Source organism: Fistularia commersonii, chromosome 11, assembly GCF_037954325.1.
Source record: "Fistularia commersonii isolate RoL2024-O1a breed Wild chromosome 11, RoL_Fcom_v1.0, whole genome shotgun sequence".
Lineage (NCBI taxonomy): Eukaryota > Metazoa > Chordata > Actinopteri > Syngnathiformes > Fistulariidae > Fistularia > Fistularia commersonii.
The window spans coordinates 12,472,295-12,485,147 of record NC_141294.1 but is presented as its reverse complement, the minus strand read 5'-3'; the positions used below and the strand labels follow the sequence as shown (position 1 = coordinate 12,485,147).

Here is a 12,853-nt window from a genome sequence, read left to right as displayed (position 1 = left end):
ATGAGGTGCATGTAATAGAAGCTACAATAGTGGCGGGGGTTGCGTTATGCATCCACTAAATGGAGCTGCGCTAAAGGAAATGTCAACATAACAGTCAGATAAGTCAGTCAAACCTTATTTATAGAATACAAACCAACGTTCTGACAACTCTGTTCACTCCCAAAACAAGTTAGTGCCTTCACAATACAGTTCTGTACGAACCAGTAGCTCTTACCGGTATTTGCGCCGTCTTCGTTGAAAATGATGTATTCCCAACTCCATTTGTCACAGTTCAAAGCATTTCATAAAACGAAAACACCAAGAAGGATCGCCTCTAAATTCATTGATGTTCATGTCGCCAGTTTACGCTGTTGCCTTCATTCGTACAGTGACGCTTCCACTTGCTGCTCTCTGTTCAACAACCCACTGTTCAAGTGTATCAGATAATAAAAGACTTAGGCTGTGACACGACAACCCGAAAAGTATTGGGGTATTTGAAGAAATGTGTGCTCCAATAGCGCCTTTTTAAAGAGCAAGTGTGGCTTTTAAGCAGGTACCCCTTCTCCAAAATGTATTGATTGATTTTATGTCGAGATTAACAACCCATGTTGGAGCGAGAGACAAAACACACCAGAGCTGTCCCCGTACACGTCCAACTCCTGTCTACCATGGCCATTTTTGGGCATTTTTCAGCCAAAAATAAGTAGAATTATACCAGGAGTGTTGGATGCTGTAATTTCTCTGGCCCCAACTATCAAGTTTCCATACAGCCATCACCAACAAGTCGATGTTGAACAAGGACTTCACACAATCCCAAAAATAGTTGGAGCCACAGATTGCACCCACATCGCAATAAAAGCCCCACACTCTGGATTCAGAATCAGAACAAACTTTATTTATCTCTGAGGGGCAATTTGGGGAGTCATGTGGTAGCAGCATCAAATTGTGAACAAAGTATAGAATTAGAATAGATAAATTAGGGTGTACGTGTCCGCCTGTGCACGATATGGCCTAAAGCATTCGCTCACCCATCCAAATAATCGGAATAAGAATTTCCAATCACTTCCATTACCTCAGGTGTATAAAATCAAGCACCAAGGCATGCAGTGTGTTTTTACAAACATTTGTAAAGGAATTGCTCTCTGGAGTGACGAATCACACTTCTCCGTCTGGCAATCTGATGGACGAGTCCGGGTTTGGTGGTTGCCAAGAGAACAGTACTTGTCTAACTGCATTGTACCAAGTGTGAAGATTGGTGGTGGGGGGTGTTTTTCCATGACCTGGGCTTGGCCCTTTAGTTCCAGTGAAAGGAATTCTGAAAGCTTCAACATACCAAGACATGTTGGACAATTCCATGCTCCCAACTTTGTGGAAACAGTTTGTAGCTGGCCCCTTTTCCAACATGACTTTGCACCAGTGCACAAAGCAAGATCCATAAAGACATGGCTGACAGAGTGTGGTGTAGATGAACTTGACTGGCCTGGACAGAGTCCTGACCATAACCGGATAGAACACCTTTGGGATGAATTACAGCGGAGACTGAGAGCCAGGCCTTTTTGTCCAACATCAGTGTGACCTCACAAATGCACTCGTAGAAGAATGGTCAAAAATTACCTTAAACACACTCCTGAACCTTGTTGACAGCCTTCCCAGAAGAGCTGAAGCTGTTATAGCTGCAAATGGTGAACCAACATCATATTGAACCCTATGGATTTGGAATGGGATGTCACTGAAGTTCATATGCGAGTCTAGGCTGGTGAGCGAATACTTTTGGCAACATAGTGTATGTTTTTTTTATTTACATACATACATGCATGCAAAAGACAGGAAATGGAAAAGAAAGGAATGATTTAATTCAGCCAATGCACAAATAATCTGCGAGCCACATATGTCCCTGTTAAATGTTGCTGCTTGGTGACCAGGAGGAATGCACAATTCATTCAATCTGAGGACAGGTCAGTGGATGGGTGCCTCCAAGCAGGAGCTGTTGAGGATAGCTGGCTGATTATTGAGTGTTTACAGTTCGAATTTATTGTCTAAGCTAGGCTTTGTATGGTTATTATAACCTCTTTATAGGTGATTTATTGGAAGGAGGGCAGAGCGAACAAACACATCTGCCACTGAGGGCTTGTGTTGAAAGCAGAACTGATGTCCATAAACAGCAACCTGATGAAGGTCTCTGCAGAGTCTGGAGGATAGAGTGAAAGCAATGTTTACAGTGTCAGCAATAGACCTGGAAGTTCTGTGGGCAAGTAGCATAGGGTCCTTGAGGGGTACCTTGAATGTTTTGAAGTAGAACAGCTGTTCATAGATTTGTTTTGGTCTCAGCCTGTGCGTGCGTGTGTGTGTGTGTGTCTTTGGTTTAGGTAAACGGCATAGTAACTCAAATATAATTGTTTGCAGATAAACATGATAAATCCAAGGATATCAACTGATACCAAATTAAATATCACATAAAGTAAGCTGTGACTGCTACTCCCTTATACACTGACATTTTGAACTTAGGCTAGCTCATTTTGTTGCCAAATTTTCTACAAAAACAATTAAAAAATTAAAAGAAACAATTGTATCTTAAGAAAATGGACAATATTTTTGATTTAATCCTTATAAAGTCTTCTCTGGCAGTGTTGTTTTCTACTTTAATAGCTGTTGCTATCACTGAGTGGTTCTAGAATTAAAATGAACATCAAGTGAGCAGTGATCTCAGATTCCTTTTGTGAGACAAATGGAAGAAGTCCATATTTGTCTCTGTGTTGGACTGATTCTTTCAGCCCTCAGCAGGTCAATCCTTACCCACTGACAAATGCCTTTAATGTAACTAAAAATAGCTAATGAAACCATTTGATTTTTTTTAACTTACCTTCATAATGCTTTGTTCCCGATTATGTCACATCGAAAAATTACATTCTCAGTTTCACTTTTTTTACAATCCCTTGTTCTTGCAGGGATGACCCAGAGAATGACAACAGTGAGCTGCCTACTGCCAAGGACTATTTTCGGGACCTCTACCATCGAGTGGATGTCATTTTCTGTGACAAGACAATCCACAATGACCCTGGCTTTGTGGTCACACTCTCCAACCGCATGAACTACTTTCAGGTGAGGTTCATGCTTATATGAAATTTAGTAATTGATGTTTTTATTTAGAAGTATTTATTTCGCTACTTTTCCATTACATCTAATGTAATAATTCAATTGTGTTGGACTGTATGTCTTATGCATATAATTTCTATAAATTGGGTGCTGTTAGATTCTTCTTCTTTCGGCTTTTCCCTTCAGTGGCCGCCACAGGGAACCAACTTTCTCCAACTAACCCCATTCTCTGTATCCTCCCCTCTCACATTAACTACCTTCATATCCTCTCACTACGTCCAGAAATCATCTCTTTGGTCTTCCTCTAGAGCTCCTGCCTGGCAGCTTCAATTCCAGCATCCGTCTTACAATATATTCAGTATCCCTCATCTGTGCATGACCGAACCATCTCAGTCTGGCTTCTCTGACCTTCTCTCCAAAACATCTAACATGTGCTGTTCCTCTGATTAATTTCTGATTCCCATCCATCCTGGTCTATCAAAGAGAACCATAGCATCTTCATCTCTGTGATCTCCTGTTCTGCCTCCTGTCTTTTTGTCATTGTAACTGTTTCTAGGCCATAAAGCATCGCTGGTCTCACCACTGTCTTGTACACTTTTCCTTTCATTCTGGCTGATAGTCTTCTATTGCATAGTACCCCTGACACTTCCTCACCCATCCCAACCTGCTTGAACCCATCTCTTCACCTGTTTTCCACACTCTGCTGCTCTGGACCGTTGAACCCAAGTACTTGAAATCCTCTAACTTCTTGAACTCCACTGCTTGTAGCCTCAACGCTCCACCCGGGTTCCTCTCATTCACACACATATATTGTGTCTTGCTGCGACTATCTGTCGTTCCTCTCCTTTCCAGAGCATACCTCCACCTCTCTAGATGTTCCTCAACATGTTCTCTGCTCTCACTACAGATTTTCCTCAATCTGTTCTCTGCTCTCACTACAGATCACAATGTCAGAATATGGTTAGATGGAGGATGGTTATTTGCTGTGATGAACCCTAAAGGGAGCAGCTGAAGGAAAATATGTGCTGTCACTGAATTTAAAAATCACTGGAAGACAGACTTGACAAATATTAGTAATTTAACAGAAAACTGAAGTAATGCATCAATTTTTGTGGCCAAGAAATGATCTTACGCATCTAATAATTAAATCTATGCTATATGGCAATAGTCTTAGTCCTACCAAGCTCTTAGTTTGATGAGAACTAAACATTTCACCACCTTTTCTTCAAGGTTTTCTTTTGTGTATTAGGGAGCCAGGCACAGATGAAGGCTTACTGGTTATCCTGGTGGTGGGGTTACGGACTGATTTCTTTCTTTCTTTTCTTTTTCTCTTGTCCCCCCTCATCTTTGTTAGGTGGCCAAGACTGTGGCGCAGAGGTTGAACACAGATCCCATGCTGCTACAGTTTTTCAAGTCACAGGGGTAGGAGGCTTGTCTCATACACACATCACAAAATACAAATACTGTCTTGATGAGATTTTCTATGTAATTATAGAAACATTATGACACATTGCTAGAAAACACACATTTCTTTTTACACATTTCTTTACACAAAAAGCTGTAATTCACAACTTCCTTTTTTTTAACTTTGGAGTATTACTTGCAGTTATCAAGAGAAGTGTTGTGTAACCTGTCCCCCCCTCCCTTCCTGTCCTGTTTTCCTCTCACTCCTTCCACTGTGATTCATTCTTGAACTCCAATCCTTCTGCCAACCCCTCCTCTCAATTTTGTTTAAACCTCTGGCCCTTTTTTCTCCCCTTGCCCACTTTCTCTCCTTCTCCTCCTTTGACTTTCTTTGCTGCAATTCTTCTTACCTCTTGTCTCCCACCCCCCCCCCTGCATGGTGGTGTGGTGGCCAGGTACAGAGATGGTCCAGGGAATCCTCTCAGACACAACTATGAGGGAACTCTGCGGGATCTGCTCCAGTTCTTCAAACCTCGGCAGCCAAAGAAACTCTACTATCAGCAAGTAGGAAAGGAATTAATAGATCTGGGTTTTTAAGTTAACGTTCATATTATTCTTGCATGCCCCTCTTTTTCAAAGTATTTTTCATTTCTTGTTTTCCGTTGACACAAATTACGGTAATAGAGTTTTTCTTTTCAATAAATGGTTACATTTAAATTTCAGGTTCAACCTTTATCTTCCTGGAGTGACCAGAAATATTCACTTGAATTATCAACACAGCTTTTCCAAAATACTAGCTTTAGTTTGGAGACTTACATTATTTTACTTTGCACACACAATTCAAATTCAAAAACCAAAACTACCAGGGTCAAAATCATTAGCATCTTCATGCAAATAGTCAAATGTGAATTTCTTTTGCCAGGTCTTCTGACATGCCATGGTGTTCTTACATGAACTTTGGTCTTCAGTTCACCCCTCAGATTTTCAGTGGGATTCAAGTCAGGGCTTTGTGAAACCGCATGAGTAGCTCTCACTTTGACCTTCTGGAGGTAGACTTTCATCAGGGGAATTGTATGTCTTAGAGGTGTTTTTGTGCTGGAAAAAAAATTGACAAACCAGACCCATATTTGCTGCTGACTGCTTGAGGTTTTATTTCAAAATCATCATATATCCTTCTGTTTTCACGATTCCTTCCACTGCCATGAGAATTCCCAGTTCCAGACACACTGAAATATATCCAGAGCATAATATTGCCACCACCCTGTATCATTGCTGGGACAGTGTTCTTTGGGTTATTGGCTCTTCCCAACTTTCTCCATACTAAAACAGTGTCTCCATGGCCTTCTATTTTATTTCATCTTGTCCTCAACATACCTCAGCCTGGATTGGAGTTGTCTCCTCTGCAGAAATGTTTTTCTTGGTCTGCAGTCCCACTGTCCATTATTTTACATAGTTCTAGTGAATCTCTTCTTTACTATACCATAATTCCCAACTGGACTAAGACATTCAGTGCGTCATGGTAGTTGTTCTGAGGAGTTGAGTCACATCTGTCACAAGTTTTACCTGTCTTTCTTTGAAATCTTTGGCTTTCTGCCTCTGACAGGCTTTTCCTGCACTCTATTCCACTGACTGAATTTCTTGATGATGCTTCCCATTCCAGTGCTTGACACTGAATTGTTGGGACACCTTTCCTAATTTTTGTTTTTGACATGTTTTTTCAAGTGTAAGGTCCAATCATTGTTGATGTTTTTTTTTTCCCCTTTTTTATCTGTGACCTGAACAAATGTAAATCTGAAGATGCCTATCTGTTTTGACTTGATTTTACAAGCTTTGATCATTATAAAGTTGAAGTGCATCATTGTTCAGGTGTGGTTAGTGCAAAGGTGCAAAGAAAAGGTCAATTAATTCAGGGAGCTAAACTATTGAACCTGATAGTTTTTTCTGAATTATTATTATTATTGTGTTCAAAGGGAACATTCATTCTAAAGAACTTTTGAGTTTCACAAATGCCATGTTGAAAATTAATTTCATTTCAATGATGAAAATTCATCATTTCCGACAAATATTAACAATCCAAACTCAAATATGCATTTTATTTCAATTTGAAACAATAACTAGGCCTACTTACATTTACTAATTCCTAAATTTTACATACTGTATAAAAGCTTTAATGTGATATTTTTGGAATATAAGTAGTGTGACAAACAAATGTCCTGCAATATAATTTGTTTGTAAAGGTAGGTAATAGATTTTCAAGAACTGTTAATAAATGTCAACATTTGAAATTTAAAGGGTTATTATGTCTGACAATCAGTTTGTTCTGTTTTCTCATTCAAAATCTCACTTATTGGATGCTGGCCCAAAAATTTTGTCCTTGGACTCTTAATGTAATTATAAAACATTTACATGGAAACTGAAGTTGCACCACTGTTTCTGCATTGGTGCTCAATCAAGCCATTCCTACAAATCTAAAATTATGTTTTAGATTGTAACTAGAACTTTGTGCAAATGCATTTGAATCATGACAGCATTTTTTTCCCTGTGATGTTCACAGTTAAAGATGAAGATAACAGATTTTGAGAACAGGAGGAGTTTTAAATCTATATGGCTCAATAACCAGTTCAGAGAGGAGGTAAGACACACACTGCCACACTTGCATAAAAGCATACCCTTAAAAGACTCAGTCATGCCACACTGTTGAGAGGGTTACAGATTTTTTTTTTAAGTTGATTTTATTTTTGTACTAACTGCAGGAAATCACCCTCTACCCCGACAAACATGGCTGTGTTCGGGACCTATTGGAAGAATGTAAAAAGGCAGTGGAGCTCTCTGAAAAAGGCTCTGAGAAGCTCAGGTATCAACTGAGCAAATGTCCAATTTCTTCAAAAAAATTAGACTGTGTTTAAAAGTATCTGTAAATTGTTATTGCATTACTGTAATTGAAGTCTTTATAGTAAAGGCGACAGGCTGCATTTCAGTTTAATTTCTTGGTTTCATATATATTGTGGCATACAGAGGCAACAGTACAGAAATGCAGTTCAACCATTACTTATGTACCTGACTATACACAGGTTATCTCCCGGTTTTTTGTTTGTTTAATACAACTTATCATTTTACACTTTTCATATCAGATTGCTTCAGATATTTCTCTCCATTAGATTTAGCCCATGAGGTTTAATCAAATTTTCTTCTGACCCAGACTTTTAGAGATAGTAAGCTACAAAATTATTGGAGTTCATCAGGAGGACGAGCTGCTAGAATGTTTATCTCCTGCTGCCAGCCGCACCTTTAGAATCGAGGTTTGTATATGTAGTTTAATTTATTTTTGCGTTTTTATTTTTTTTTTTTGTGGCAGCCTTCCCTACCCATTTCGTTTTGCTCACACTTAACATAAGCTGACACAAAACTCGTGCATTTTTTTTAAAATATAAATAATTATTTAATTTCAATAAAATTGACTGCTTTGAGCAATGTGTATATTATGTGATAGGAATGGGTTTCTCTCTTTAAATTTTTGCTTCCATCACTTAGGAAATTCCTTTGGACCAGGTGGACCTTGATAAGGAAAGTGAATTGCTTGTTCCTGTTGCTCATTTCCACAAGGAAATATTTGGCACGTTTGGGATCCCCTTCTTGCTCAAGATCAGACAGGTGTGTTTGTTAGTTTTCTTTGAAATCTACCCCTTAGGCCTGTCTCCATTAAAACACCTTTCTTTTGATTGCCAACAGACCTCACAGGACTTTTTTTTTCTCAATATCATGCAGCATGATGTTGCTTCTGAGGAATTGGTTAAAGTTAGGGTTTGGTTTATAATGTTTATGTGTAGGAACTGAATCACAAATTCACTTGGTATAGCTGTGTAAACTTTGGTTTTGGGTTGGCCCCTGTCTTACCTCTCATATCCTCACAGGGTGAATCATTTCGGGAAGTAATGAGAAGGATTCAGACTATGCTCGACATCCAGGAGAAAGAGTTCGAGAAGGTACATTGTTTTATTCACATGATGACAGAAAAAGGAACGCTATATGTACAATTCACATTCAATTCTGCAGTAAGTAGCAAGTAACCATTGTCTATATGTCATACAGTTTAAGTTTGCAATTGTAATGATGGGCCGACATCAGTACATCACTGAAGATGAGTACGAGATCAACCTGAAGGACTTTGAACCACAGCCAGGTATTTACTGCACCTTGAAGGGTTGATGTTACTGCACTAATGTCAGCAATGAGCTCTCACAAAGGTACTTTTACGAATGGGGGTGGGGGGATGAGTGTTGGAGCATGCTGGGATGAAGGAAATCCCATGTATGAGATCCCCCCCCCCCCTTCTTTTTTTTAACGAATAGCAATAATAGCTTAGCATCACACTTGGTTATGTCTACCAGCCAGCAAAGTATACAGATCAGAAAATGCATTACCCATCTACCTATAATTGTATTTCTCTGATCTACGGTTTCATTTTGAAGTCCACTGTTTTTTCTTAAGACCATGCATTCAGGTAGATGCACTACCACAAAATTGTATCCATGGATGAGGACAGTCATTGCATTCATTAAGCAAACAATTCCCATACAATTGGCACTGGTCTTCATTTTAAGGTGAAATGTAGAGTTAAATTGCTGTCAATATTATGTCAACTATGGAGACATAACATTTGCAATGTAATGCGTGGGGATCATATTTTACATTCTAATTATTGCAGTATTTGTCTCAGCAGAAGACTAGAAAAGTATTTTTTTCCTCTTTATGTCACAAGTTGGGTAGTATATTTATTAAAATCAAACACTTGTTGTCTTATCATTTATAGTAGTAATGCACACATAATTAACTACACACAGTGACTTCATAATTATAGTCATGCATTTACATAGAAATGCATTTCTTGATTGTGCCTTCAATAAGACCATGCACATATATGAACTTGTACAGCCAATTCGTGGTTTTATTGCTGTTAAAAACAGGCTGTCATTAACCCATCAAAGGATGGACATGGATGGCCATTGTACAGGGCAGATCTTTTTTTCTGCTTTGTGTGATGTGCCTTATATAGGTGCCACATACTTCCAATATATAATCCAGAAAGAGGTTGCAATATGACTTTGAATTAGAGTATGAATCAGAAATACTTAATTGATTCCAGAGGCTAAATAGTAAAACGATATTGTGCACCATTTGTCCACGAGACGGTGCTTTAATGAAACAAGTCGTTCACATCTTCCTTCAAAACCTACAGCCTAGTTATGGCCATTTTCCACCTTGTGAGCTCTGTTGGAACCCACAAGTACTACACTAGGGAAAAAATGCAGAGGCCACACGTCTGAAAAGGAACCTTTTTATTTTTTTTTTACATTTAGCATGACATCAAAATGCTGTTTTGTTTGAATAGAAATATAAACTTCCATTTCAACCTGTTACAAAACAGCAGTCACGCATCATCTTTAAGAGAAAAAGTTGTAATTTAATTTTTGAAAGGAACAGCTTTTTTATCTATTGGGAGGCCAAACAAAATATGGTGTCCAATATACCATTTCAATTTATATTCTCTATTTTAAAGGTGAGTGCACAAGTTGTAGTTCTTCCTGGTAACTTCCTCTCACAGCACGGACTTGGCCCAAAATAATGCGATGAATAAAAATATGTCCAGTTTTTGAGTGCTGATATTTTCCAATTAATGCTTGTTGTACTTAATTAACCACCTTGGGGAAGTAGCCATAACTGCTATATGCTACTAATTTATTAAAACTTTAGCATGCTAATGTATCATAAGGGCCCACAAGATGGTTTTTTTTTTGTTTGTTTTTAGTTGGTTTTTTTTTTTCAAAATTACAGCAGAATCTTGTTTCAATATTGCTTTAACAAAGTGATCACAAGTGATCGGGCATGATAACTGCAACTATTATTTCCCAACCATGCTGGCATTGTGTATTACTCACGGTTTTCTCATGGTCAAATGTTACCATAGCAACAGACTTAGTTTACTTTCTGAAAATGTTGTACATCTAAGGTGAAATGTTCTTCAATTCTGAGTAAACCTCTCAGATGTGAGCTGAAACATCTTTAAAAATTATACAATAAGATTTCACTGCAACAGGGCATGATTTGGGTGGCCGAGAACCTTCAAATGCACACTTACTCTTTTCCTCTGATTCCACTGATTGAAACCAAAGAAATATCATCCTGATGAACACTTTTCTGTCTTAGTCAATGTTTTATTATTTTCTTTTCTTGAATTGTAATTTCAGTGTCCTCCACCCATTCTCTAGGTAACATGTCTCACCCACGCCCCTGGCTAGGGCTGGATCATTTCAACAAAGCTCCAAAGAGAGGTCGCTATACCTACCTGGAGAAAGCAATCAAGATCCACAACTAAATTGGCCCGTCCTTCATTGTCCTGCTCATCCTCTTCCTGCTCCACCTTCCTCCCTACCTACATAACACACCATAACCACAGACTGTAACTTTGTGTGTGCCTGGTTGTGTGGTGTTTGTGAATCTGCCTGTTTGAGTGGGGATGTGTGCGCACCTGTTTGTGGTGATGGTGGAATGCGCATGCGCCTCTTCTTGACTGAGTGAGTGACTGAGCAAGCGAGAGCATGCTAACCTGCGTGCGTGCGTGCGTGCGTGCGTGCGAACGAGCGAGCAAGCGAGCGTGTTCAACTCAAAACACCCCGCCTGGGCACCTCTACAGCTCTACACCGACACCATGTTTTCAGCTATGCGGATCTGGCTGCAGCTGATGGATTATTCTTCAAAAACAAAATCCCTATACATTCGACACAGAGTTGTTGCTTTTTTCTGTTTGTTTTTTTTTCCTGTTTTGTTTCCGTTAAAGCCTGGTTGACAGAAGTGGGAGAAATAAAGTTGGATTTTAATGTGAAATAAGAGGAGAGTGCAACAATGTCAGTGTGTGCATGTGTATAAATATGTATATATTTATACACATCTTCGTATTTTCCTTCTCACTCACCAGCTTTTTCTTTGTTTTGGGGGGATTGTTTTAAATAAGTTGTTTGAAGATGCATCATGCTGCTGTGTGGAGAGACAGAAATGGAAGGAAATTAGGAGAGCAACATTGGCCTCTTTGCTGAAGAATTTTTCTGAAACCAAGGAATTGGCATCCATTTTCTTTTTACAATGCTTGAGCGTGGTTATGTTTTATGCTCCCATCCTTTTAGTGCATCCAAAACAATATTTGGAAGTTTACACATTTTTTTTCGTACTTAGTTTTGTTTTGAAAAAAAAAATAGTATTTTCCCCTCCTCTGCAGTTCTTGTATAATAAGAATCCACAAAGTCTGTTTAAAAATGTTTAAAAATAAAGGAATTTGTCTGTATTTCCTCTTGTTCATTGGCACTTATTGTCAGTTTTTCATAGTTCTGGAATATTTGTAATTTGGCTGTGATTTTTGAACAGTTTGTTGTCTTTAAAGGAGCATACACAGACATCTTCTTTGGCTTCCTTTTTGTCTTTTGTTGCTTCTCAAAATACAAACATTCAAGCTTAGTCTTCTCCTTCCCTCCCATCTATATTTTTGATTCAAATTGTGGCCTCCAGGTGGTTGGGAGCAGTAAGTATGCTGTGCTTGGTAGGGAGCTGCAGATATTTAGAGCCCACAGGTTTGAGGATTGTGTAGAGACAAAACCAGCATTGTAAGAAACAATTTAAGCCCTTTATTTTTCTTTGGTTCTTCCTTTCTTTTAAAGCACAGCTGGAATGCTCCTTATGGCACATAGCTGGCCCTGTAAAGACAACATTTAAGAATTGTATATTTAAAAATATGAACATGTAAAATTTAAGAGAAACACTAGCCTTTGTTGTTGGGCACAGGAGGAGAAAGTTGTTCATATTTCTTGTGTGTAGGTTTTTTTTTGTTTTGGTTTTCTTGTTCCTGATGGTTCATGAACAGTTCTGTTACATTTGGATTTGGTTTCTTTATAAAACTGCATTTGTCATGACAAAGTTGCAGTGCAAAGATTATCTGCAGAATCAAACGTTAATTTGATCTTTTCAAATTTAAAATCCTCAGTGTAGCAGCAGTGTACGACAACTATTCCTGTATATTGCCTTTTTGCTGGAAAATGTATGTTCAATAAAAATTTTCTATTAAAACCCTCTTACTTATTCTACCAATCACTGTCCACAATGAAACAAGTAACATTTGAAACCTTTCTTTTGTTATGTGCTGAACTTTTTTAATTATGAACGTTGTCATAGAGGTCTGTTCTCTAAGTAGTTTTTGAGCAATGCATAGCTTAACTGCTTGTTTTTGAGGAGCTCAGCATGCATCCCAGCCACCTGCTACTCATCCGAAAAAGTCTAAATGGGTATTTGCCAGAGGGACAGAATTAAACCAGTGGCCAATGCCAAGGAGAAA

At 38.6% G+C, this 12,853-nt stretch overlaps 1 protein-coding gene across 5 annotated transcripts in view; it reads left to right on the top strand.

The window, feature by feature from the left end:
• Positions 1 to 12,588, top strand: part of usp7 (ubiquitin specific peptidase 7 (herpes virus-associated)) — a 29,657-nt gene extending 17,069 nt beyond the window's left edge. For 4 of the 5 annotated variants that reach the window (XM_086154992.1, XM_086154990.1, XM_086154995.1 and 1 more), the window contains exons 22-31: positions 2,925 to 3,078; positions 4,427 to 4,494; positions 4,932 to 5,040; positions 7,031 to 7,108; positions 7,230 to 7,330; positions 7,676 to 7,775; positions 8,008 to 8,127; positions 8,388 to 8,459; positions 8,566 to 8,656; positions 10,743 to 12,588. In XM_086154992.1, coding sequence (XP_086011118.1) covers positions 2,925 to 3,078; positions 4,427 to 4,494; positions 4,932 to 5,040; positions 7,031 to 7,108; positions 7,230 to 7,330; positions 7,676 to 7,775; positions 8,008 to 8,127; positions 8,388 to 8,459; positions 8,566 to 8,656; positions 10,743 to 10,849 — 1,000 coding nt within the window. In that variant the 3' untranslated portion in view covers positions 10,850 to 12,588. The remainder of the gene's footprint in view (positions 1 to 2,924; positions 3,079 to 4,426; positions 4,495 to 4,931; positions 5,041 to 7,030; positions 7,109 to 7,229; positions 7,331 to 7,675; positions 7,776 to 8,007; positions 8,128 to 8,387; positions 8,460 to 8,565; positions 8,657 to 10,742) is intronic. The other variant, XM_086154991.1, reaches the window with a different exon arrangement.
• Positions 12,589 to 12,853: the final 265 nt, after the last annotated feature.